This window comes from Metarhizium acridum (assembly GCF_019434415.1).
Source record: "Metarhizium acridum strain ARSEF 324 chromosome Unknown scaffold_72, whole genome shotgun sequence".
Taxonomy (NCBI): Eukaryota; Fungi; Ascomycota; class Sordariomycetes; order Hypocreales; family Clavicipitaceae; genus Metarhizium; species Metarhizium acridum.
The window spans coordinates 39596-64044 of NW_027094019.1; the positions used below are offsets into that span (position 1 = coordinate 39596).

Consider the following 24449-nt stretch of genomic DNA (forward strand, 5'->3'; position numbering starts at 1 on the left):
GATTTCAGAGCGGGTTGCAACATTGACGAATGCTGCTTAAACCCCTTGTCATTTCGAGTCCAAGGCATTTCCGTACTGAGTATTCGGTACTCCGTGCTCCTAGTGTAGTGTAGACCTTGTACTCGGTGCGGAGTAGTACTGCGTACTCTGTTCGCATGGTGGAACTCGGACCCCTCAGTTCCTTTGCTTTTAAAAGGCCGCTGGGTGCTGCCCCAAGGACAGTTTAAGGCGTTCACTGCTCGAAGCTACCAGTTGACCCTTTTGGCCAGACGGGACCTTTGGACAATAATAGCATTCGATGCTGTCGTTTGCATGGCCCCATTGTGTCGCTGACTGACTGACTGACAGACTGACAACAACTTTGAAAGCTCAAAAGACCTTGAGCCCTTGCGCCTTTGCGCCCCTGCTCCTGGTTTATTCTGGTCTCTTACCCGACTTGAAACTCACAAAGCGTCTGGTGCCTCGTCTTGACTGACACTGGCAACCTTACCACCTGAAGGCGCCTGGAGACACCTGAAGGAACCCCCCCACCCCTTTTTCACCCACCAGACCAACATTGAACCAGACCCCACCTGCCGTCGATAATCTTAGCAACCGGCACCTTAGCCATCGTCCTCGCCTCACCTTGGCTCGTCGTCTCGCGTCGTCGCCCATTTGTGATTTCAAACCGCCATTGCCTTGCACGCTAGTCTTCAAGACAGAGAATCTTACTTTACTCGACGGCTCTATTCCAGATTGATTCTCGCCGCACTGCGATCCTTTTGTCATTCCCTTGCCCGCCAACCGTCGACTTTAGAACACGAGGCCCGAGCGGGGGTTTGTCTTAACACCTTGACAGCCGCCTCGTAAATTTCAGGGTGTGTCCGTCGTTTTCAAGTTGAGCATCATTCGTCCAGTCTCACCTTTCGTCATCACCCTTCCTTTCAATCCGTGGAGAAAGCGTTTTGTCATTTCTACCTTCAAATTATCTCAGCGCCGGAACGACTACACTGCCCGACGGCATACAGGCTCCTTGGGCGATTTTGAAAGGTTACCGCTGCTCGACATCCCCTCTCGTACTTCGCCGTCGTGCTTTTTACCCCGCCATTGCCAAACAGACGTGTCTCATCAGAACATCATGTCCCGTACGAATCCTCCAAATGCTGGAGGCTCCCGCAAGATTTCTTTCAATGTCAGCGAGCAATACGACATTCAAGATGTTGTAGGAGAAGGTGCATATGGAGTCGTTTGGTGAGTGCGTTTGTCGTGAGCTACTGAGAGACCTGTCTGAAAGGTAGCAAGCCAAAATGCCTACTTGCTTACAAGGGTAAATGTGTAGCTCCGCGATACACAAACCGTCAGGGCAGAAGGTTGCGATCAAGAAGATCACTCCATTCGATCATTCCATGTTTTGTCTCCGAACTTTGCGCGAAATGAAGCTCCTTCGCTACTTCAATCACGAGAACATCATCTCTATCCTCGATATCCAGAAGCCCCGTGGCTACGATACATTCAATGAGGTCTATCTTATTCAGGTGAGTCTGTCGCCGATGTCTCGGCCACTTGTTGGCCGTTCAACTACTCTACTGCGGTTAACATGCTAACCATACATGCAATGCTTCAGGAATTGATGGAGACTGATATGCACAGAGTCATCCGAACACAGGATCTCTCAGACGATCACTGCCAGTATTTCATCTATCAAACCTTGCGCGCATTGAAAGCAATGCATTCAGCAAACGTTCTGCACAGAGATCTGAAACCATCCAACCTACTTCTCAATGCCAATTGCGACTTGAAAGTCTGTGACTTTGGCCTGGCAAGATCGGCTGCATCTCAAGAAGACAATTCTGGTTTCATGACGGAATATGTTGCAACACGATGGTATCGTGCCCCAGAGATTATGTTAACGTTCAAGGAATACACAAAGGCCATTGACGTTTGGTCTGTCGGTTGCATCTTGGCCGAAATGCTCAGTGGAAAACCTCTGTTCCCTGGTAAAGACTGTAAGTGGCAACAATCAACGATCCCAACCCGAACCCCGCTTTCCCTCGAGGGAGTGTTTTTTTTTTTGTTGTTGTTGTTATCGTATGAGGTGGTGGCAGCAGGTAGCCTTCGAGGCAGTGGTGGCTACGGAAACATGACGCTGACAGTCGCGCTATGTTGTAGATCATCACCAGTTGACTCTGATTCTCGATGTTCTCGGCACACCTACCATGGAAGACTACTATGGCATCAAGTCGCGGCGTGCTAGAGAGTATATCCGGTCTCTACCATTCAAGAAGAAGGTGCCATTCAGGACTCTATTTCCAAAAACGTCTGACTTGGCACTCGATCTCCTCGAAAAGCTATTAGCTTTCAATCCTGTCAAGCGCATCACAGTTGAGGAAGCTCTAAAGCATCCCTACCTGGAGCCGTATCACGACCCCGAGGATGAGCCAACTGCACCTCCGACTCCTGAAGAATTTTTCGACTTTGACAAACACAAGGATACCCTGAGCAAAGAACAGCTGAAACAACTCATTTATCAGGAGATTATGAGGTAAGAGAACTTGGTTGAAGATGGACACGAATACAAAAACATGAGGCTTGGGAGGGAGCTTTCTTCGGGAGGACTGGTTCGATGGATTAGAAAATCTTAATGTCCACCAGGCTGCATTGACCGGAGGTGCCAGGGGAGTGGGTGAACCTGAAGCAACAAAGTAGCAGAACAGTACTCATTTTACCTCGACTTCCATGTGACAGTGCAATACTTGGATGGAATGATGTTGCAATTTTCTTGAATGTTGCGGATAGATACTCCCATGTGCGCCGGACGAGCAGGCAGGAGACCAGCTTGTGACGGGGGAGAATAGCCAGTTGTCTACGAACAGTTTAGTATCTGCAAAGCAAAAATGATTTGTCATAGTTGAGCCAACTTTTTTTTTACAAAAATAAAAATATAAACATTCTTTCCTTTTCTCTTTTTTTAAAAACAAAGAAGAAGAAACTGATGGTGCCTTTCCTTGGAAAGCTAAAACAGTACTTCAAGCTCAAAACCCACAACGTGGAGGAGACATCAGCTTCTATTGTGTAGGTCACGAACTGGCCTGGTATGTGACTGAGCAATAGGCGGAGTCGCAAGAAATAGAGCCGTTACACGCCATGAACAATATTTCAGCGCTAGATGCAGCAGAGACAACGAAGAGCCCACAGGGCAGATCGATTACGTGACTATGATCGGTTGTGTCCGGAATTTACCAGACACATGTATAATATCGGGGACATCGCAGTAAGGCCATGGCCTGGGCAGATGGGGTCGGAATGTCACTGCCAACCGGTTGCGACTGGGCTCTGCAACAAACTTCTCTGCGATAGAGGCTGCGGTATCCAAGCATCCAGGTGTCGCTACACGGGAGTCATTCAACGGCCATTATCCACAGTCGCCTGCATAGCAATCAAGGCATTTTCTCAGATTCTCAATGCTCTAGTCTCGGCCCATCGACAACTCAAATACGCTCGTGACCCACATCATAACGCCGTTGATGTAATAAAACATCGGTCGCCTAAACGGTGCCGGAAAATGCATAGCTACTCCGGTCCTCGTTTGCTCAATGTTTGGTTTCCATTTAGTGATTGAGATATTTGCATCAGGTAGAGACTAACGTCTTGGCCTGCAGCAATTCGCACCGACAGCTTCCAAGGTTCTTCTGCCTACGCACCCAGGCTAAGTGGTTACATGTTAGTTATCCTGCACAAACACTGGAGCTTACCCAGGGCACGCATCTATACCGAGCATGTAATCATCTCCACTGTGGCTCCCTTCTGCAACTATGTCGTCCTCGATTCATCTCAAAACATAAATCCTTCATGTATCCGACCCGATATCCCCTTCCAGGCTACGAGCTAGGGGAAATCTGAGCAACGGGCCAGCCTGGCAACACCAATACACCGCACTTCCTTTCCCCGCCATCCCCGCCCGCATTCACGTCTGTATCTAGGCAGCATGTGGACGGGGCTGATACGGCGCTTTTCGACGGAAGACACAAAGCTCGGAAGCGAAGCAGATACCAGCGACGACCAAGGCAAGGACGGCGTAAATGGCGTCTTCACTCCAAGCGGTCGGCGTGCTCTTACCGCCAGCCCATTTCGCCCTCCTCCGCTGGAGCCGCTGATCCTACATGGGTATCGCGACAATACCCCGATCGCAGCCCGGTTACTGACCAGTGCTATTGCAGAGGAGATCCGGACCATGGTACCGGAGAGGCTGCGTATTGTCGACGATTGGCATTTAGTTTACAGTCTTGAGCAGGACGGCGCTAGTTTGTCTACATTGTATCAGAAATGCCGGCACTATGAGGGCCTCAGAGTTGGCTTCGTGCTTGTGGTCAAAGACCAAGAAGGCGGGGTGAGTCTGCACTTGTCACTAGTCCTCTTTTCCTTCTTTTCTTCTTCTTTTTTTTTTCTCCCAATCGCATCATGAACAAGGCGTTAGCGGTAGTCATGCTCCTATCAGGACTTACATGGGCTTACAACATGTTGTGGCTGGTAAAACGATGCAGACCTTCGGAGCTTATCTCTCAGAGTATCCTCACCCATCTCCTTCGTACTTCGGCAATGGCGAATGCTTTCTCTGGAAAGCCTCGATTCTCGCCTCCCTCCCCTTGCCCCCATCAGCCGATACGACGAACCTTACTCGAAGCACGACCCTCGCACCGATACCGTCGTCGGAGAGCGGGACTTCCACCCCGTCTGAGTCCGTACGATTCAAAGCATTTCCGTATAGCGGCCTGAATGATTGTTATATAAATTGCGAAACAGGTTTCGTCTCCGTCGGCTCTGGCGGTGGGCACTACGGACTTTGGCTTGATGACTCCCTGGATATTGGACACAGTTCACAATGCGAGACTTTCGGCAACGAGCCGCTTAGCGATGCAGGTGAAAAGTTTGGTGTCTGGGGTGTCGAGCTATGGGTTCTTGGTGCATAGTCGTCCACCTTGGGTTTTCAACACACCTTCGTGATGTTGCCTGCGTGGGATGGCTGATTACTTTTATACAATTGCAAGGTCTATGACACAAGTGTGCGATATGCCATCAAAATATGCTGTTAGACAGCGCAGCAGACTGCCATCAACAGTCGATTACCGCCCCCGAAAGACACACTGTTTGGGGGAGACGGAAGTCAAACTGCAACCCGCCGGGGGGGCCGCCTGAGCGCCTGAGAGAGGAACGGTTTCAAAACTATTGTTGAGGAATACAAAACGGATACCCTGGAGAATACAAGGAGGGCGTGATTTGCAAGTGGTTTAGCCGACAACATGCAACAGTCTTTTTACAGCTATAGAATCCATAGTCTAAAAACAACAACAACAAAGAGTATGATTGCGCCAGTTTCAGGTGTGGCCTGTGGTGAACTTTGTAATACCATGCAGGATTCCATCCGGGCTGGGTGATTCGGCACACACATCTGGCTCAAACCCGAAGCGGTTGACCAAATGCGCCCTTGTTGTTGGACCGATTGTCGCAATAAAAGTCCTGCCATCCCTGCGTTCTAAATTGACTTTCCCATCACTCTCATCAAGCAGTCCCAACCCTCGAAGCATGGTGTCACACCCCGTGGGGGAGAATACAACAACCCACCGCTCAGGCTCATGTCGGGTGTCATTCAGTATGGATTCGAATACCTCCGAAAATGATTCCATAACGCCAGTGCCGTATATCACCACCTCGTCGACGATGATCCTTTCGCCATGTGGTAAACTGGGGTCCATCAGGACTCTGGGGATGACGTCACGGCGTTGCTCACCGACCAGGAACAGAAGGGGAGGCCGGACTTCGCGATCATGGTACCACTGTCCATAGTGTTGTTGAATATATGCCGCCAGAGCCTCGCCATTGCCCGTGTGTTCGCCACATATTTGTAGCGGCGGCTCTACTTGGATAGCCCTTAACGCACGGGTAGTCGCGGGCCCGACGCTGTATATTGGCGTATTTTGAAGAAACGGCGATTCTCCAAGTCCTCCTGCATATTTTCATATTTGGTATTAGCACCGCGGGTCACGCATAGGGGTTGAGAGAGCTTGCCGGCAGACCATGGCACAGAGTAGGAGGAGAGGCCATGATGTATCATACCTCTCTCGTCGTTGACCACTTTGGTAAAAGCTTCCACGGCTCGCTGAGACGTAAATATCATTCCTCCATACTTACAACCCGGTGTATTGCCGATCTCCTTAGCTCGAAGCAAAGCCCTTATTCTCTGCATCCCGCCGGCATCAAACCGATGACGTAGTACAGGGACAAATTGAGGGTCAAACTTTCGACCGAGTGACTCGTTCGTGGGTCCTGAAGTTGTCAAGATTTCCTCATAAGCATCACTTGGTGTTGATCTTGTTTTGAGAAGCAATATGGGCACCTTTGAGGCTGCTGTATGGCCTGACTCGGTATCCGGAGATTGCGATGCCATGCTTGGAGTTTGTTGTATAACGACGGCGTATAGGCTTCTTGGTTTTCCGCAAGATTGCAGCCAGAGTCGCGTAAGGTATCAAGTAGGTCGAACTCCTATTAAATCGCCTTGGAGAATCCCGTAACACCATTAGAACATGGAAACAATGGCAAGATACATCGCAAAAGACTCTACAATTAGTACCGACCTAGTACCTTGATACTTGGTGGTGGTGGGCAATTTGTTAGCACTGTGGCTTATCGATAATAACTCGACTTGGGTTCTCGTCCCCCATGCTACGATGCAACAACGGCTCAGCTGTAGCCATCATCGGCGGCTGGTGGCTGACAAATAATCTTCACATCAGCTGGCTTCTTTCTCAACATCGCATTTTCCTCAGAGGGAGACATAAAACGGCCATAGGGCTTCGACATTGACCGTCAATCGCAAGAGGGTCTGGACAGCCGATCATGGAGGATGATGCTCGCGATAGTGAATCCGCCGTGGCGCCGCTGAAAGCTGCGAACGGAGACCATCAACCCAAGAAACTGCCCAAGGGCATTGTCTTGGGCAAGGACGGCAAGCCGTGAGTGAACCTTGCCTTTTTCTTTCAAGGCGTCGAGTTGCAAATATGAGAAACTTGATTGTCTGATAATCACTTCAGTTGTCGAAGCTGCACATCCTTTGCCGCATGGGCTGCCATGACTAAGGAAAATGCCCGCCAAAACAACCCAGCGAGTAGCAACAAGACATCGGCCACGGATACGTCGCAGCCAAGCAATCCGCCATCAGATTGCCCTCCAGATGTGGAAGTCCTGGGGCGCGGAACATGGACGCTTCTTCATTCTATAGCGGCCTCGTATCCCGAGTCGCCATCCACGTCACAACAGTCGGATCTTTTGAGCTTTGTCAAGCTCTTCTCCAAATTGTACCCATGCTGGGTTTGTGCCGAAGATTTCAGAACATACATCGGACGGGAGGTACCGAGGGTTGAGAGTCGCGACGATTTTGGCAAATGGCTATGCGGTGCTCACAACGACGTCAACCGAAAGTTGGGCAAACCAGAATTTGACTGTTCACGGTGGCAGGAGCGTTGGCGTACTGGGTGGAAAGATGGACGATGCGACTGAGAATAACTACGCTGTCAACTCACAAGCCGGTTGACTAGGTTTTGCATTTTTGCTTTTTAGGATTTACCAACGAACGGGCGCATCATGACACAACAGCTGCTTTTGGAGGCCGTGTAGACAGCGAGTAGAGGTTTCCAGCCTCAACAACGCGCATCCGCACGCTGTACGATATTGACGAGAAGAAAGGCGCATATATTGGGTCGGCGACAGGCATATAGATTTAGACTTGTATACATTCTCCTCTCTGGCATACTGTTGTATATTACACCAACTACCTCGCACCGAGTAGTCGAGTAGCAACAAAATTGTGCGCATGGCCAAGGTGTCCCAATCTCCTGATCTTTGGCACCGATATGGACAGTTGCTTTGGGTACACAATGCTCTTGAATGCACTGCCTCTTGACGGCGCCTTATCAATTTGCTCATTCCGGGCGATTGCAGGCTCGGACATCAATGCCAGCGACCAATATTACTCCATAACGCGGTTGGATACATCGTCATGCATATCTCAGTTGACTCTTGGAGCGCAAGTACCTACAGAATCGAGCTTGTTTGTCCATATCCCATCAGCTGATAGCTGAGATAGAGTGCCCTATGCTCAAAAGCATTAATCCCTAGCCTTACTCCGTACACTGAATACTATCCCTCCCGCCCCTTTCTACTACATCATTAACAACACCATTCGTACATCCACCTTTCATCTTTCATCTTTCATCTTTCATCTTTCATCCTTTATTTACTAGAAGTGACTGCTAAAGGAAAGAGCCAATCTACTTACGCAGCCCTTTTACATTGTCCATCATGATCCTAGACTTCCACCACCGCCATATCTCTGCGCTCATTTCTGGCTCCTTAATGGTCTTTGATGGCCTTTGGCCACCATTCAATGCTCAAGCTGCCATGCTCGAATTCGGCCTCCCAGCTCGCATTGCGAATACGCCGGCTGAGGTTCCAGTAATGGTGGTCAACGTTCGCGCTACCATTATCGGTGCCCTGATGCTCCTCTTCTATTCTCGGTAACAGATGGATATTTTTGACACCTTTATGGCGGTTACAGTGCTTATTCTAGCTTGTAGGTATTGAGGAAACGCGCACGAATGAATAATGAATGTTCCATCTCGCGATACTCCCCCCCCTTCCCCTCCTTCTTTCTATCTTTTCCCCTCCGGACGTTCATGTTTAGTTCCTGCGCCATCATTCTACAATTCTACTCTCCTCTAATGCTACGCGCTTCCATTGACGCATGCGTGTGAGTAGGGCAGACTTTTGGATAACCTGCAATGGAAGTTCCAAACTCACCGACTCCTCTGTATGCACCCCAATATTGCTCTATTTAGCAAAAGAGTTATTCGATGACATGGCGGTAAAAATGAGTGTTTGTTGTTGAGGATGAACCTTGGTGACCTCTGATGTGATGGAACTAACAGCAACGTCCCAAGAGTGCTTCGCAACGCCATTCCGTACCTGGCACTATATGCCCGCTGTAAGAGGAAGAATGAACAGGGGATGGAGCATTAACAATAGGGTGCTTCCTCTCATAGAGTATGAACCAGTAAGCATCTCGGCAATTTCTCCCAGAAGGCATACGTCTAACGAGCGAATGAGTCCGATGTCAGTGATACCCTCACGACGGTCTTCGGGTTTGACCGTCGAGTCATGGAGCAAAAAAGATGCAGCGACAGCGGCCCCCGGTCGAATGCCCCCGATATCCAGCTTATAGGTGCGCCCTTTTGGCTCTCTCTCTCTGTGTGTGTGTGGCCTCGGACAGGGGATAGGATATTCAAGCAGCTCAAAAAAGCGACTTGTATTGTAGTTTTGTTCTAACTTGTTAAGAAACATCTCGGCGAGGCCCAAAACTACCAAACTCGCAGTCGTACTTTTAGGTGTCTGTGTGGATTGACTTTCACGTTGCCAGGAAAAATAATACGCAGATCAACAGACAGGAAAGTACCTGCTATCCCGAGGATCATGGTGGTAGTAACGAGTAGCCCTTTAAGTTTTAATGATTAGGCCTGTGAAAGTGTCGTATAAACTATTGTGCTCGGTAATTCGATTATGAGAAGACATAAGTAAAAAAGGGAATAAGTAGAAAGCTAAACAACAGAAATTTTGAAGCCATACGTGAAGAGCAGTCTGAGTAACCTTGGGGAAGCTAGTGGTCTTTCAAAGTTCGGACACTTGCCAAGACGAATTGCGCACCAAGATCAAAAGGAACACATATACAACCATTCCTCATGCCGTGAGACGTTGCGGTACGCGGCTAGCTTGTAACAATATCGAAAAAAGGGAGTCGCTCTTGAATGGCCAGCCGAGTTTAAAATTTCGGGGAGAGATCCATATAACGGATGAGACCATGGCATGTGCCATGACATGTCTTTTAAGGAACGGGAATAAATCGTGTCACACGAGAAAATACCAAGAAAGGGATTGTGTGACACACACCCCTGGTTCCTATAGGTAGCGTTTTATTGCGCCTAGGATTACGTACCCAAGAGCTTAAATCTTGTATCGTTACATGAAGTGGGGCGCATAGTGCGTTTGATAGGGCTTATGTAGGTCATGTCTGGTGGCTTGTGAGAGGGTTTAAATCCGTAGACGCCGCTGAAAGTAATAGTAAACTTGAGGAGAAGAAAGGAAAAGATTCTCTCCTCCCTTCTCTCGCGTTATTTCCCTTTCTATCCGGAGCGTATCCGATCTGCAGGTCACATAACTCTTGCATAAAAAAATACTAAAAAATGGGCATGGCCACGTCACGGTATTTATCTATATCTCGGCAGTTACTGTGCGACAGGACCGAGATCCAACGCATCCACCGCGCCATATGGCGCCAAGGTGGCGCCAGGCGAAAATAGTGACCTCCACTCAGATGCGTGTCAGGTCGCCGTGACGTACATATTGGATGATGAGACCATGCAGCCCTTGCTCCATCATCAGCTCTCCACTCTACAACCAAAGCCGGCTTATCCGCATCATGCTGCCAAAAAGCTTCAATCAGCCTCACAAAGGCTCACGCCACGGCCCTATTGGAGCTGTCCTCCTCGGTACAGATAAATCCCTCATTAAATTACCCAACGGATGACCTACGATATCTATAAAAAGCCTCCAATTCACCTAGCTAGATAGCTTTAATCAAGGACCAGTCCCGATCCATAGCTATCAATCGTGATACGACAGTCCATCCATCATGGCCGACATACGCGTTCAAAGCCTGCGCAAACCGATTGATGTCTCCGAATATCTCTTCCGGCGGCTCTATGAAGTCGGTGTTCGCTCGGTACATGGTGTCCCCGGCGACTATAATCTTGTCGCACTCGACTATCTTCCCAAATGTGGGCTGAAATGGGTTGGCAGTGTCAATGAGCTGAACGCCGGTAAGTCCTTTCATAGCCTTCGACGAGGAAGTTTTTCTGTGCTATCATGGGTCGATTTGTTTGCCGTTAAAGCCCTCCACCGCTCAAGGGCGAGAGAGAAACCCGTTCTAACTTGTGTTTTTTCTCTACAGCCTACGCTGCGGATGGGTACGCCCGTATAAAGCAGATCGGTGCGCTCATCACTACATTCGGTGTAGGAGAGCTTTCTGCCATCAATGGTGTCGCGGGGGCCTTTTCTGAGCATATACCTGTTGTGCATATTGTCGGGTACCCGTCGACGCTCTCGCAACGAGACGGCATGCTTCTGCACCACACCCTGGGCAATGGGGACTTCAACGTGTTCGCCAACATGAGTTCTCAAATTTCATGCCAGGTTGCCAAGTTGAATAGGCCATCGGAAATTGCGGACCAAATTGATCATGCTTTGCGTGAGTGCTGGGTTCATTCGCGACCCGTCTACATCACCCTACCGACGGATATGGCCGACGCCAAGGTGGAAGGGGCACGGCTTGATCGGCCAATTGACCTGACGGAGCCACAGAATGATCCAGAAAAGGAGGATTATGTTGTTGATGTCATCATGAAATACCTCAACGCTGCCAAGAACCCGGTGCTGCTCGTTGACGCCTGTGCCGTACGTCACCGCGTCCTTCCAGAGGTTCATGATCTTTTGGCCAAGACGAATCTGCCCGTCTTTGTCACCCCAATGGGCAAGAGTGCTGTCAATGAACAACATGACAATTTTGGTGGTGTCTACGCTGGAAGCGGCTCACACCCTCCGGAAGTGAAGAACATTGTGGAATCATCAGATCTGGTTGTGTCTATTGGCGCTTTGAAGGTATTCACGCATACCCATCCCGGAAATATGAGTCTTGATGCTAACACACGATGCCTAGAGTGACTTCAATACGGCTGGCTTCTCTTACAGAACATCACAGCTGAACAGCATCGACCTTCACAGCGACCATTGTGTTGTGAGATATTCAACATATCCTGGGGTGAGGATGAAGGGAGTTCTGCAGAAAATTGTCAAGCGAGTTGATCCTAAACAGCTCAGCATCCGCGCTTCCCCCACCGTTCGGAATGAGGCAAAGGAACACCATGATGAATCGGCGACAATCACTCATGCTTGGTTCTGGCCACGTCTTGGCGAATTCCTTACTGATAATGACATTGTTGTCACAGAAACAGGGACTTCAAATTTTGGTATCTGGGACACCAAGTTTCCCTCCGGAGTAACGGCAATGAGTCAGGTTCTCTGGGGCAGTATAGGATGGTCAGTAGGTGCATGTCAGGGAGCCGCACTCGCCGCCAGGGAAATGGGTGAGAAGCGAAGGACCATTTTGTTTGTTGGGGATGGCTCAATTCAGTTGACTGCTCAGGAACTGAGCACCATGATACGCCATGAGCTGAGCCCCATCATGTGAGTTACCTCCAGTGAAGGAGCACAGCAACAAATCTGCCATGCCAGGATACTGACTTGCGTATAGATTTGTCATTTGTAACGAGGGTTTCACTATTGAGCGATTTATCCATGGTATGGATGCAACTTACAACGATATTGCCAAATGGGACAATCGGGCCCTTGTTGATGTTTTCGGCGGCCAAGGGAAGGCTCAGAAGTTTGCTGTGAAAACAAAGGATGAGTTGAATGAGTTGCTTGCAAGCCCTTCTTTTAAAGCCGCGAACCAATTGCAGCTTGTTGAGATATATATGCCAAAGAAGGATGCGCCGAGATTACTGTTGATGACAGCCGAGGCCAGTGCCAAAACAAATGCAAGGAAGGAGTAATAGGTAATGAATACATGAGTGTAGTTGCAATCAAATGGCGCCTTCTACCTGCACCACATTTTCAAAGGTGATGTCGCCCGTAAATTGCCAGTATAAGCGTGATTATTGCGAAGATCGTCAACCGGGTTTTGTCCCAGGACAACCATGCCATATAAACAGTGAAAACACAACTCAGCACAGGGTAGCCAGGGCAACAGCATGAAAAAATGGCTTATAGGAATTGGCTTGCTGCAAACGATGGGGAATGGTGCGACTGTCAGAATTATCCTGGACACTGATATGCACGACGGCAGCTTGAGAAGGCATTGGGCACAATTGATTTCGTATGTATTTTCTCTCGGACTCATTAATTTATACCAAAGTCGAGACGGAATGTCTTTGGCTGATTTGTGGCATGCTTCATTGGCGACTGGCAGGATCATATGGCGATGATCATTCAGCGGCGCGTCTGCTTACTCTAGTCAGTCGACTGATGAAGTGTATTGATGATAATGGAAACATATTGTACGCATTAGGAAAATGCGACATGCATCTCTCCACCAATGAGGTGAAATAGTAACAATTGTGACGCCCACCGCCGAGGTCTTGTATGTCTGAAGTGGTGACCCGGTCACCCAGAGGGAAGAAGATTCTTGGAACAAACCCTGATACATTAAACAATATAGGTGCTATGCACGTTCCAATGAAACTTCTAGTTGATCTATTTTGTATAGAATCAGACCTTGCAACATGGATTGCTTGCCGTCGCCGGCGGGCTGCATTGGTTTTCAGTTGATGGCTGGCATAATGAGGGTAGCCATCCATGAACGCCGCGTACTCTCGAATGAAAAGGTCTAGTCGCGCCTTTCCACAAGGTTGAAGACATGTCTTGTGGTTGTAAATCAGCCCGTCTTTGGACAGACGATGAGCTTTCGTTGGCTTAAGCGCACCCTCGCTTATAGTTTGCCCTAGCAGCCCGGGCTTTGTATGTCCCAAGATTCTGTCAATCACCGATGCTGAACCTCCCCAAGACGGTCAAAGCCAATCTGGATGTAACACGGGCGATATAGCCTAGCTAAGCAGACGAGTAACTGTTCCGAGTATGCCAACCTTCCCCGGCCCTGTTCTGGATGTTTTCGCTTCCTACCAGTGCCTTTCAGATAATTTGACGCTATTCACGTCGACGCCATCCTTGTACCATCTCTCTTCCTCAGTAATCTTGACATCATTGCCACTCATCTGACGCTTTCTCATTAAGCCATTGTCCGCAAAAGTCCAGTCTTCAAGTCCGTAGGTGCGCCACCACTGGCCCGACTGATCGTGCCACTCGTACCAGAACTGGACGGCAATTTTGTCGTCGGTGAAAGCAAACAACTCCTTCCGCAGGCGATATCCCTGCTCCTTGTCCCACTTCTTGGAAAGGAATTCTTTGATGGCATGACGGCCTACGAGAAATTGGTCGCGGTTCCGCCAGATCGAGTCCGGCGTGTAAGCCATCTTGACGGCATCGGGATCCCTTTGAGCCCTTAGTTTTGTACTCTCCGCAGGCACTGATGAATCCGTGTCAAGGTACGACACGGCCACTTACTTTGTGTTCCATGCATCCTGTGCTGCCTTGACCTTGATCCTGGCCGTCTCGGCGGTAAAAGGGGGATAGGGCGCCTTTCCTTCTTGACTCATCTTGACCTTGCTAAGAAAGTAGCTGGTGCTTTCACGATAATTATGGATACGAATCACAATTGAATCAATGTATTTGGACAGCGATTTGCCGCAGAGGATGGCGCATGACGCTGCCTATATACCTTGCACCACCGCCACTATGCTGCTTGATTGGCGATATCTTGGCCGGTCTAGAGCAAGCCTTGTGTCGGTGTTTGACGGTGTTTGTCAGAGCGGTGCGTTGCCCTCTCGGGCTCTGGAACCCGACTGCGTACTTTGATGACGATGAGGGAATTAAGTTTGGAGGCCGAGTGTGCCAGTGAGGGGGCATATGTGCCTCGACCTCCCACCTCTCGCCGTGGCCATGTTTCCCGTTGCAAGCGTGGCCCTGTTCCCGAACCTTCAATCATTGTTCCCACCAAGCTAGGCATCGTGGAAGCCGAAGTCACCGACAGCAAGCTTTGACGAAGCAGCATTTGCAATTGTTGGCTCGGTTGCGTTTTCCGTGACTCGCCTTACCGAGAGCCGACAACGACAGGATGCCAGTCATGCACCAGCCGAAGACAACCCCGCAGACAACAAGTGAACATTTTTACTCACAAGTATGAGCTTGGCCATGTTGCCATCACAGAAGCAAATGGCTACTGGGGAAAAGGCAGGCGAGGCACGCTCCTCGACTACGTAGTACCTCCATTGGCAAAACCAGCCCTCACCATCGTCAACAAATATTACAACTACGAGCATCGCATTGAGCCTCCAGAATGCCACCAATTCTCCATGTCGTCCGCCACGCACAAGGCCTACACGACGTCTTGCCCGGAAACGACGCCCTGGGCCCCTGGTCGACCCGGAACTCACTGAGTCACATCCACGGGCGTCGCCCTACGCTGCCCTCCGCGCTGAATTTGGCGACAGCGTCGACTCCTCCATCCGACAGTGTCACCTTGGTGGACGGAAAAGAGCGAGGGGAGCTTCCTCGCCCCAGAAATAGACAACAAGGTTGTTGAACGGACAAAGGCGAATAGACCAGCACTGAAAACACTTTCAGACGGTGAGGACAGCCACGTCGTCCGTGTTTCACACGACGCCTACGTCCACTTCCTAACGTACGATTGGGAGGGCGTCTCCCTTCAACGCTGCGTGTCCCTGTTCTCGTGATCCGTGAGGTTGGGGTTCACTTGGCTCGGTTCACCATGGACAAACTGCGACCTTCGCTCGCACCACTTCGACGACGTCTCGGGCTCGCACGGCGTGGCGCTGCGCCAAACAGACGAGAGCTGGCGACGGAGAAGGGAAAGCCAGACTCGGCCACCGGGCGAGGAGCAAGCCACGTGGAGAGAGCAGCTATTCAGAGACTTTGCGCCTGGTATGAGATACAAAGGTCCTCGAGCCTTGAGTCTTGCTCCGCTAGCACGAGTAGCGAAAAGCAGGGCAACGTGCTTTCCTTCCGAGACCGAAAGCACACACGAGCCCCAAGCGCCGAGTCAAAAAATGAAACAGCCTCACCAAAAAGCCCTCGTCTACTCCCGTACAAACACGCGTCAACTCCCCATTGATCCTTACAATGTAAATACGTCCTGGAAAGGGACGTCGCACGAAAAAAGAAAAAAATTACCAAGGCCGCCTCACCGGTCACGACATGCACGTCACGCTCGGCAATCTCAGCACCCCCATTACAAGCCCTTGCCTGGCGATCCAGCCGATGCCGAAATACCCATCGCTGTGCAACCGCGGAATAAAAATCAATTGCAATATAATCCCGACCTCAGGTCGTACATGGTACACACACATTACTTGCTTCTTTATGAGCGCGCTGCCCGAGAATATTGAGGTCGCAATGACAAACTGCACAACCAAGTGGCCGTTACGGCTGCATGTCTCGACGGCGTTTCTTCTTTCGGGAAGCAAGGTGGTTTTTGGCAGTAGTTGTCTCGCCTCTCAAAAAGCAATTTGGGCCGATCATCCAGGCGTAATATCGTGTCATTTCCTGCCGTTGCTTTGTTTGATCAGAGTTTTCTGAAAGTTCCCCCGTGTGGCGCAATTGAGAGAGCTCGCTTAGAGGAGCTTGTCAAGGGATGAGATGCGCTTTTCAAGGGGTGTCGGGGGCCATGAATATATTCCATTTCATCTTCTTTTCTGGTCATTCTATGTGCCATACAGTGAACAAGATATTACATTGTGTAGGTGACTGAGACTCTTGTAAATACTCCTCTAAACTTTGTACGAGAACCACAAAATAGCTGCCACACGTGCTGCGTCTAGACGTTGGCTTTGATAAAGTCCGTAATGGCCCTGTAGACATCTGGTGCGTTGTAGTTGTAGTTCAGACCGTGGCCGGCGTTGGGGACGACCGTGGCCTGGAAGGCACAGGCCTTTTTGAAGCTGCCCTTGGAGTACTCGACCAGGTTGGGGGCGGAACCGTTGATGGCCATGGTGTTCATGCAGTTGCCGCCGCAGAACGGGATGTCGCGATCTGCCGCGATCAGCTTTGTTAACTGGGCCGAGACTGTAGAGTTGGGAACAACATGTCGGCACTTACCACCGGTGATGATCATGACGGGACCGGGAAACTCGCTGGACTTGGGCACGGAGCCGACAGTCAGCAGCTCTCCCACGGCGGCGGGTTGGCCCGTCTGGGTAGCAACCTTGAGCACTTCGGGGTCAAAGTCCCCGGGCCCAAAGAAGTTGATGTGGACGCCGATGCTGTCCCTGGGAGCCACGTAGCCGGCGGCGTATTGCCTGGCGAGGACGTCGTTTTCGCCGACGGGGGCAAAGTTTGCGCCGAGGGCGAAGTACGCCATGAACTGGGGGACTTGGCTGAAGCCGGTGAGGACGATGCCGTCGGTGATGTTGGGGTGCGAGGCCGTCAGGGCGTAGGTCATGGCCGAGCCAAACGAGTGTCCCAGGTGGACCGTCTTGTCGAACCTGTGCGAGACTCCGCACAATTGTCCATGCCGCGCAATGTCCGTCAGGGCCTTGAGGGCGGCGACTTCGAGAAAGATTTGAATCTCGTTGACGGGGTCGCCGTGGGAGGAATGGCCGATGCCGAGGCGGTCCCAGGTGAGCGTTGAGTAGCCGGCATCGAGGGCCCGGTTCACGTAGCTGTAATTGTAGCTGCCAAAGGGAAAGTCCCAGTAGCTGCGGTCGAATCCAACGCCGTGAGTGAGGATCTGGAGGGTGTGGCCGGGGCCATCATCTGGCTCGCAATAGGTAGCGGCAAGCTTATACTCTCCAGACACCGTCTTGTACTGGACATGTCGCAATGACTGGTTAGTTGTCTTGACCGGCGTTTGGCACTTGTGAATGAAGCACTCACTCCTTTCAAAACACTGGCGGTGCCGTTGTTTCCAGGCCAGGCTGTTCTCAAGAACAAGTTGGTGACCTCGATGTTGGTTGAAGGGGGCGCCAGGTCGAAAACACCATTGCGCGAGCTGATTGATACTGGAACTGTAATGTTCTGGCAGTGACGAGCCGAAGCCACGGCAGCCAACGTCAAGATCAGGCCTGACTTCAACATTGTTGCGTGGTGTTTATGTGTCCTGGGGTGAGTTCTTTTCCAAACGACCGCTCTGAGTCTCAGTACGGAGTGGTAGCTGGCTCGGGAAAAAACAAAAAAAAAAAAAAAAACGAATACGCTGATCGTACTGGGTAACTGGATAAGGAGTGCAGCTAGATGTGATGAGATCTTGAACAAGGGTGTGCACCAAGCCGCAGACATGGTCTTCATATAAACAAAGAGTCCTGACTTGGATCTGATATAGTCGTCATAGAGTCATCTCGGGTCTGCTAGGGCCGTGAAGAGTCAACCATTACCATCATCTACACCAAGTGGACACAACGACAAACGCCAAACATGCTTGGCATCCGAAAAATGCGACCTGACATGCACCTGGGCGTCGTGGTTTGCACTTTGCTGCGATGTCTACGACATGAGACTCCACCACAGCTTGGGATTTTGTCAACGACGGGCGCAGGACACCCCAGGCCTGCTCAGGAGTCTCCGAGGAACGCTTTAGGTGCAATGGAATCGAGTAGAGAGCTTCGGCAAAGCAAGTACTCACTTGGCCCTGTCAAAACGGGGCCAGCAAAGCGTCCGTTCGCCAGCCAGAGCATCCTCACAGTGTTCCAATGCCGTTGTCCGTTCTTGGTACTACTACTGATGTTCATGGACAGCCCAGTCAGTCCCTTGGGCTCCCCTGTCGAGTTGAACCGGGGATTTCTGCAAGTCTGCGCGACGAAAAAGGTCTGTGTGTTGCGTTCGCACCTTGATACTCGGTACTATAGTAATACTAATACTACCCCGTCATCTGATCATTACGCTGCGCGGGCCGACTTGGTATGGGGATATCATAATGACAAATGCAAGCTGAGCCATAGCTATTGGGCAAAACTACGGGTTGCATATCGGTTTGTATCCGGCAGATGGCGATCAAAGGCAACAGCCGTAGATGTCGGACGACAAGGTGGAGAGCAGTCCAAGTTGGTTTAACCAGGACGCCACCCTCGGCGAGGCGTTAGATACGTCAATTCAGTCGCAAAATGGGGGTTGCGCTGTAAACAGCTCGAGGTCCAATTTTGCCGTAAAGCTCCTTGCGCCAACACGCCAACGGCTCATTAGCTCAGCAGCACGCGGTTGGACAAGAGGGATTCGGCCCCGGGAACCGGGGTCATGCGCGCTCCGAGCGCAATGGTGAACAGACTGCATTAGTTTTGTCTCACTTGGTTGAATTGCGGCCTTGGGAGGGGGGAGGACACTGTCGAGATCAAGGTCTGCATTTCATCTTCATCATCTAGACCTGCGTCGAGGCCAAAAGTAAAATGTGAATGCACCGCCCGAGGCTCGTAGCGTCGACTGCACAGCTGCTTCACAGTTGGTCTTTGCTTCGGGAATCGCGCACGCACGGGTCAAAGGTTGGAGGTGCGCTAATCAATTCCAAATCTCAATATCATCGTCTTGCCTCGTATGGGTAACGAATCTGCTCAGCGACGCTGGTAACGGTGCCATCGTTGCCGAGCTCACGCAAAAGAGTACCAGCCTGGAGATGACAAAACAAAACTATCGTTGGATAAAGGACATCATAGAGGCGCGACTATGGCTTCATCCGGCTTGGTGTTGGCGTGCACGGTCAGATTGGGGGCTGGAGTAGCATTGAGTTCTCTGCCCTTGGGAGAGTGACGCCACCGGACACTGCATTGAACTGGTCCTGTGCATTATAGAGCTCGACGGGCAATGGATGGTGCGCCTGTTGACGAAAACTACAGAGTATGCAGGGTGCATATGCCGAAATTCGCGTGTGAGATCATAGACAAGGCTGATGCGGTGGAACTTGGAGAATAGTTCGCCGGCAGGAGACACATCCGGCACCCGCATGGTGTTCTGTAAAGTAATCAACATTTTTGCATTGAGTGAAAATGTGTTCGTCACAACAAAAGCGAAGTAAACTGTGGTCTCGCCAGTCACCGTGTTCAATTGCGCCAACGCGGAAGTAACTTGTTTCTTCTTCCTTTACTTGAAGAAGTCGGGAATCAAGGGACATGAACAAGAAACAATGTAGCTATTTTCAACAATTGAGACAACGGAAAAAGGCATCCAAACCACATCAGCCCTTGTAGCTGGTCCTGCGGCTGATGTGTAACAAGGGTCATGTCTGCGGTGCTGTGGTTGAAGAAGCGTGGCCAACATTATCACAAGGATTCTTTCTCTCGCCCGCGAGATGAAATCAGATGTTTCCACTCTTTCTCGGGCCATCCAAGGCCCAATCGTCTGTCCGATTCTATTGAATCTCTCTCCTACAAACTGTTGAGCGGAACTGACAACCATCGTCAGCCTACGGGGTTCCATAACTTCCATGCATGCATATGCAGATATCTGCAGAGTCCTGTGTAACTCAGATTTGAGCCCGCAACCCTGACGCCATCTGATCACAAAACTCTGACAGAATTGAACAGAAGTGAGTGAGGTCTAGAAACCCCGAGCGTCTTGAGCGTCTTGCGCAGGAAATAGTTGTCCCTTACACCCGGGTGCTCCGACTCCTTGCAGCGAAGTAGCAGAACAAGTAGTTTACCAAACTGAAGTCGGTAGATTCCGTCAACAGTGACCGAGTATTTCCCACGAGGACTGGGCGGTATGGAAGAGGCAACCACCACTCGGCGGAAATCTGACAAACGCGGCACGACGGCGCCACCATCACTCAGTTCGTCACCGCCAACTATTCAAATCACCGACTCGGAGCAATGGTCGTCGTACGTAGAGTCGGCTTCCCGCCCAGTGCTGGTCCACCTCTACGCAGACACAACATGGCTCCTCCAGCTGCCGTAGTTCAACATGCTCCTGGACCCATGGCTCCAAGGCCCAAAGTGATGCCGCGTCGTGGTTCAGTACTCAGTGGCACGTCCTTGCCCCAAGCGTTGCGACCATTGCCGACCTGGACACGATGCTTCGAGACATTGAAAGTCGTCCCACATCAACCAACACGCTCAACGGCCATGACCATCCGCTCGGGTCAAACCCTCGCCGGCTCGGCCGCCAAGAGGCTGGATCGGAGCCTAGAAGGGAGCAAGGGCCGGCTTCAGGCCCGGAATCCTTCATCGACGTCGTTGTACTCCGTAATTTCGCACGAGTTTGCGGGCCACTGCCACAGAGAGACGTTGGAAGAGCTGCCTCCTTCAACACCCGTGTTTGCTGCCGATGTCGCGGCAGGCCTCATTCGCACCCGGGGCCGTTTCAACCAAGTCATTACAACGCCTCCCCTGGGCCCTGGAGTGGAATGGTCCCGGCTGACAGTTGGTCCATTGCCAAACCAGTTAGCCATTGGCAGGGTCGTCACGCCGGGAAATGCCTTCAATGTTGAATTATCACGCGGCTACGTTTGTGGCCTTTGACCTTGGAACCGGCCACGGCTGCGAGGCGGTTGTTTACTCGCCCCATGGCATCGAGAGCAAAGATCTGGAGAGAATGGCGTCGTCTCGGGTACGGACACTGTCACTGCTTCACGGCTTGCACGACGTACGCATATGGATGACAAAACAACTGAACCTGGGTGCTACAAATGGCATCAGGGCCGCAAGGGCTTGTGGTGTCAAGTACAGGACTGGGACGCACGACGAAGTAAAGGAAGGGGGTGGGATTATTGCACCGTTTCTTCAGCGAATCCGCTATTCCTTTCAAGATGTCATTGCTCACGAAGAGCAACGACTGAAACACTCGACCGGCGAATCGTTGCAGAAGACTAGTTAGTTTCTAGAGCTTGGATCGGGAGATGATCTGGTTCTCACATGGTGTGTGCCCGAGGGGACAGCAATACTTTCTTCCTTGCTTGCTTTCATTGGAACAGATGATTGTGTATAGGAGCAATTTGTTACTTCTTTCCCCCCCATTTACCCAACAACACAGCATGTCCTCGACTCCTCGACTGGAAGTCGGGAATACTCATCCCGCGACACTTATCCCAAATTACCATTTATTGTCAAATACCTTGCCGCCAACTATGTTTATCAAAGCTTTAACTGGCCTCAATTTCTGACCAGGTGGTCCAAAGCTCATCGCCCTGTGCATGAGATTCCTGTAGTTGTTGCCAGGAGACAATCGCCCGAGGATCTGCTCCCTGCGTGTCTCAACGCGATCCGGCACGAGAATTGGACGTCCAACAATTGACTGCGCCGTGATCCGTGTAATCGTCGCCACCACATCGTCCGGCGACAGGCCCTTCTTCCCGGCCCTTGCAATCAGCTCCAGCGCCAGCGTGTCTCGGAAGTCCTCGCGGCCTGTTGTCTTGGGTATGCTCGTCGAGAAGTACGCGTGGCTAGACAGGAAGTCGTCCACCAGGGCCTGGTCGACGGCGCCTCGCCTCCCCATTTCTCCGTCCTTGTCGAATTCTCGCTCGCCGCCGGTGTAATGCCGAACGGCGGCGCCAATATAAACGTTTCCCGGGCCGGTGTCGAACTCGTAGCATCGGTCGACCCCGCCTCGACTGTTTGGCGGGATGAAGCACACACTGGCGATGCCGCTGATGTTTTGACACGCCCGCAGCTTGGTTGGGTGGTGTGGCAGCAGAGCATCGAAAAAGGCGACTAGTGGTGCGCCTTGACGGCCGACGGCTACTTCGCTTATGCGGAAATCAGTCACCGTTGTGATGCCCGTACGTGCCGCTGTGATGGCGCCTTCTCCCATGCTCAGTGTTGTTCTTACTTGGATGCCCATGGGGCTGGGAATGTGCCATATCGTCTGGCCATGGGAGCCATGACGTCCACTCTAGATCTACCAATGTTGTTGCTGGTGAGAAAGTCCTCTGCTGCCGCGGCGAATGCTTCCCCGAGGATGACGTTGCCCTGGGCTATTTCCTCGGGCGAAGTTCGATTGTGGAGGATCATGTTCATGACACGGGTTTTGATCTTGGGGTCGAGCGGTGTTTCGCCGTACTTCAAGAGTTCTAAAACGACGGGCTCGTCCGGGTCCTGCTGTTTTGAATCGGCATAGAGCACAGTCGATCGCATCTTTAATATGGTTAATTTTGGCATGACATTGTTGGTGGTGGAAATCAGAAGAATGTCAATACCATTGATGTTCCGCTGTTCAGACCCAGAACCGTCAGGTCCAAAGCCCAACTCTGCTCAGCACCGTCTGGCAAAACACTATCCATCATGCGTTGGGAATACACAAAGATCGATGGCTTGTAAAGTTTCTTCTTGGACGAACTATATCTCGCATACCTATTTCTCGGGCTATGGGAACGCTCGGGGTGAGAAGTTGAGGTCAAAATATTCATCTTCCTAAAATCTAAAACCACAAGCCCGGCTCGTAAGGCAAAGCTTCCTTTGGTTCGAATAATTGAACCGGGCTGCCATTAATTGATCAAGCCGATCGATCGCCCGTGTCACCAACACAAACCCGATGCAGCGGTTATCCATACATGCCACATTCAGTGTGCCTTTCTAACTTTTTGGGCGACCAACAAACTCACTGGAGCCTCCCAACTCACTGTCTAACTGGCCACAGATTCGCAGCGTACTTACTTTTGCTATAATAGCAAGCGGTCGCTGTGGGGGAAGAATTCGCTTACAAGACAAGTTTCCTGAGGAAGTGGATAGCGATATACTTCGCTGAAAACCGATCAGATACATCGCTTCCAAAGTAAAATCTTAGGAGGCCTGTGATTCGGGGAAAACTAGTCTCAAGTGGCCTCTTGATCCGCATGAGGGAGAAGCCATGAAGGATCAGACGACCCCCTGGCTCCGTAGATTGTCTACTTAAGCTCACATTTCTCATTAATTCTTTCGCCTTTTTTCTCCGCCGGCATCAAGATATACTCCAAGGCTTAGACATATGGCATCAGAAGACCATCGTGGGCTCATAAACCCCCAAGAGAACACGGCATACATCCAAGATCCATCTACCCCGGAGGTAGATGCCGAGAGATCTGCCTCACCAATGACCAGCAAGAACGAACACAACGAATCTGACGAACCAGATGTTTCGGCCGAGGATATTCTTGCGCTGCAGGACTTGGATCCTGGTATGGATAAGAAGATGCATCTGGTGAATAATGTGAGCATACCCCAAGTTGTCCCTGCCACCCTATTTAAACATCTCCCAACACAAGCCCATTCCATCGGGTCCATCAGAGCTCATCCTTCTCATCCAAGTCACGGTTCATCTGAGACACCAACCCAACACCCGCAAACATACCCATCTGGATAGCCTGCACAGCGCTCTTCATCATGGTAGCCGCATCCCCCGCAGCGAAGCATCCCTTCACACTCGTCTCATTAAACGGCGCCGTAACAACAATATCCCCCGTTGGCGCGCATTCCAACCCCAACTGCGCCGCAAACAATGACTGCTGTTCCACCCGGGGATGGTTTGTCATGAATCCCTCCCTCTTGCTGGTGCCATCTGCAAAATGAACAATGACCCCTGGTCCGGAACCATTCTCCAGTTCCAGCCTTGTGACTTTTCTGCCCTCGTACGAGATCTTGCTGCTGTGCAGCATCCACCTGACCTGTTTCAGTAAGGGAACAATCTCCGTTGGTGTAGACCGTGGTGCTTTTGGCGAGGCGCTTGGCCATGGGCGTTGCGTGCGCAATCATGTCCGCGGCAGCCAGCATGCCCGACGCCAAAAC

The 24449-nt window shown here is 51.0% G+C and overlaps 12 protein-coding genes across 14 annotated transcripts; 6 read left to right on the top strand and 6 right to left on the bottom strand.

Moving 5' to 3' along the window:
- The first annotated feature begins 248 nt into the window (after positions 1–248).
- J3458_006823 (uncharacterized protein) lies at positions 249–2939 on the top strand. 2 transcript variants are annotated; one of them, XM_007808247.2, is made up of 4 exons: positions 249–1230; positions 1319–1514; positions 1604–1985; positions 2149–2939. In XM_007808247.2, the coding sequence occupies exons 1-4, from the start codon at positions 1118–1120 to the stop codon at positions 2523–2525; spliced, it is 1068 nt and encodes a 355-aa protein (XP_007806438.1). In that variant the 5' UTR covers positions 249–1117; the 3' UTR covers positions 2526–2939. The 2 variants fall into 2 exon arrangements, with proteins under 2 accessions (XP_007806438.1, XP_065975694.1); XM_066119059.1 differs by having other exon boundaries at positions 249–1514; positions 1604–2939.
- Positions 2940–3964: 1025 nt separating this feature from the next.
- On the top strand, positions 3965–4946 carry OXR1_1 (oxidation resistance protein 1; the record flags this gene model as incomplete). The annotated part of the gene is made up of 2 exons (XM_007808248.1): positions 3965–4366; positions 4521–4946. The coding sequence occupies 2 exons, from the start codon at positions 3965–3967 to the stop codon at positions 4944–4946; spliced, it is 828 nt and encodes a 275-aa protein (XP_007806439.1).
- A 405-nt stretch (positions 4947–5351) lies between these two features.
- Positions 5352–6421, bottom strand: HEM4_1 (uroporphyrinogen-III synthase; the record flags this gene model as incomplete). The annotated part of the gene is made up of 2 exons (XM_007808249.2): positions 5352–5980; positions 6091–6421. The coding sequence occupies 2 exons, from the start codon at positions 6419–6421 to the stop codon at positions 5352–5354; spliced, it is 960 nt and encodes a 319-aa protein (XP_007806440.2).
- Positions 6422–6717: 296 nt separating this feature from the next.
- On the top strand, positions 6718–8016 carry ERV1_1 (Flavin-linked sulfhydryl oxidase of the mitochondrial IMS). 2 transcript variants are annotated; one of them, XM_007808250.2, is made up of 2 exons: positions 6718–6986; positions 7065–8016. In XM_007808250.2, exons 1-2 carry the CDS (start codon positions 6871–6873, stop codon positions 7528–7530), a joined length of 582 nt encoding a protein of 193 aa, XP_007806441.1. In that variant the 5' UTR covers positions 6718–6870; the 3' UTR covers positions 7531–8016. The 2 variants fall into 2 exon arrangements, with proteins under 2 accessions (XP_007806441.1, XP_065975695.1); XM_066119060.1 differs by having other exon boundaries at positions 6718–7757.
- Positions 8017–8224: 208 nt separating this feature from the next.
- J3458_006827 (uncharacterized protein) lies at positions 8225–10236 on the top strand. The gene is made up of 2 exons (XM_066119061.1): positions 8225–9082; positions 9147–10236. Exon 1 carries the CDS (start codon positions 8332–8334, stop codon positions 8548–8550), a length of 219 nt encoding a protein of 72 aa, XP_065975696.1. The 5' UTR covers positions 8225–8331; the 3' UTR covers positions 8551–9082; positions 9147–10236.
- Positions 10237–10560: 324 nt separating this feature from the next.
- J3458_006828 (uncharacterized protein) lies at positions 10561–13257 on the top strand. The gene is made up of 3 exons (XM_066119062.1): positions 10561–10901; positions 11033–11739; positions 11798–13257. Exons 1-3 carry the CDS (start codon positions 10715–10717, stop codon positions 12326–12328), a joined length of 1425 nt encoding a protein of 474 aa, XP_065975697.1. The 5' UTR covers positions 10561–10714; the 3' UTR covers positions 12329–13257.
- Positions 13258–13814: 557 nt separating this feature from the next.
- J3458_006829 (uncharacterized protein) lies at positions 13815–14351 on the bottom strand (the record flags this gene model as incomplete). Its single annotated transcript, XM_007814472.1, has 2 exons — positions 13815–14187; positions 14260–14351. 2 exons carry the CDS (start codon positions 14349–14351, stop codon positions 13815–13817), a joined length of 465 nt encoding a protein of 154 aa, XP_007812663.1.
- A 2237-nt stretch (positions 14352–16588) lies between these two features.
- Positions 16589–17847, bottom strand: J3458_006830 (uncharacterized protein; the record flags this gene model as incomplete). The annotated part of the gene is made up of 3 exons (XM_066119063.1): positions 16589–16803; positions 16870–17578; positions 17647–17847. The coding sequence occupies 3 exons, from the start codon at positions 17845–17847 to the stop codon at positions 16589–16591; spliced, it is 1125 nt and encodes a 374-aa protein (XP_065975698.1).
- Positions 17848–20188: 2341 nt separating this feature from the next.
- Positions 20189–22500, bottom strand: J3458_006832 (uncharacterized protein; the record flags this gene model as incomplete). The annotated part of the gene is made up of 1 exon (XM_066119065.1): positions 20189–22500. One exon carries the CDS (start codon positions 22498–22500, stop codon positions 21784–21786), a length of 717 nt encoding a protein of 238 aa, XP_065975699.1. The 3' UTR covers positions 20189–21783.
- On the top strand, positions 21166–21567 carry J3458_006831 (uncharacterized protein; the record flags this gene model as incomplete). Its single annotated transcript, XM_066119064.1, has 1 exon — positions 21166–21567. The coding sequence occupies one exon, from the start codon at positions 21166–21168 to the stop codon at positions 21565–21567; it is 402 nt and encodes a 133-aa protein (XP_065975700.1).
- Positions 22501–22514: 14 nt separating the features above from the next.
- J3458_006833 (uncharacterized protein) lies at positions 22515–22972 on the bottom strand (the record flags this gene model as incomplete). Its single annotated transcript, XM_066119066.1, has 2 exons — positions 22515–22823; positions 22886–22972. 2 exons carry the CDS (start codon positions 22970–22972, stop codon positions 22515–22517), a joined length of 396 nt encoding a protein of 131 aa, XP_065975701.1.
- A 975-nt stretch (positions 22973–23947) lies between these two features.
- On the bottom strand, positions 23948–24319 carry J3458_006834 (uncharacterized protein; the record flags this gene model as incomplete). The annotated part of the gene is made up of 1 exon (XM_066119067.1): positions 23948–24319. The coding sequence occupies one exon, from the start codon at positions 24317–24319 to the stop codon at positions 23948–23950; it is 372 nt and encodes a 123-aa protein (XP_065975702.1).
- Positions 24320–24449: the final 130 nt, after the last annotated feature.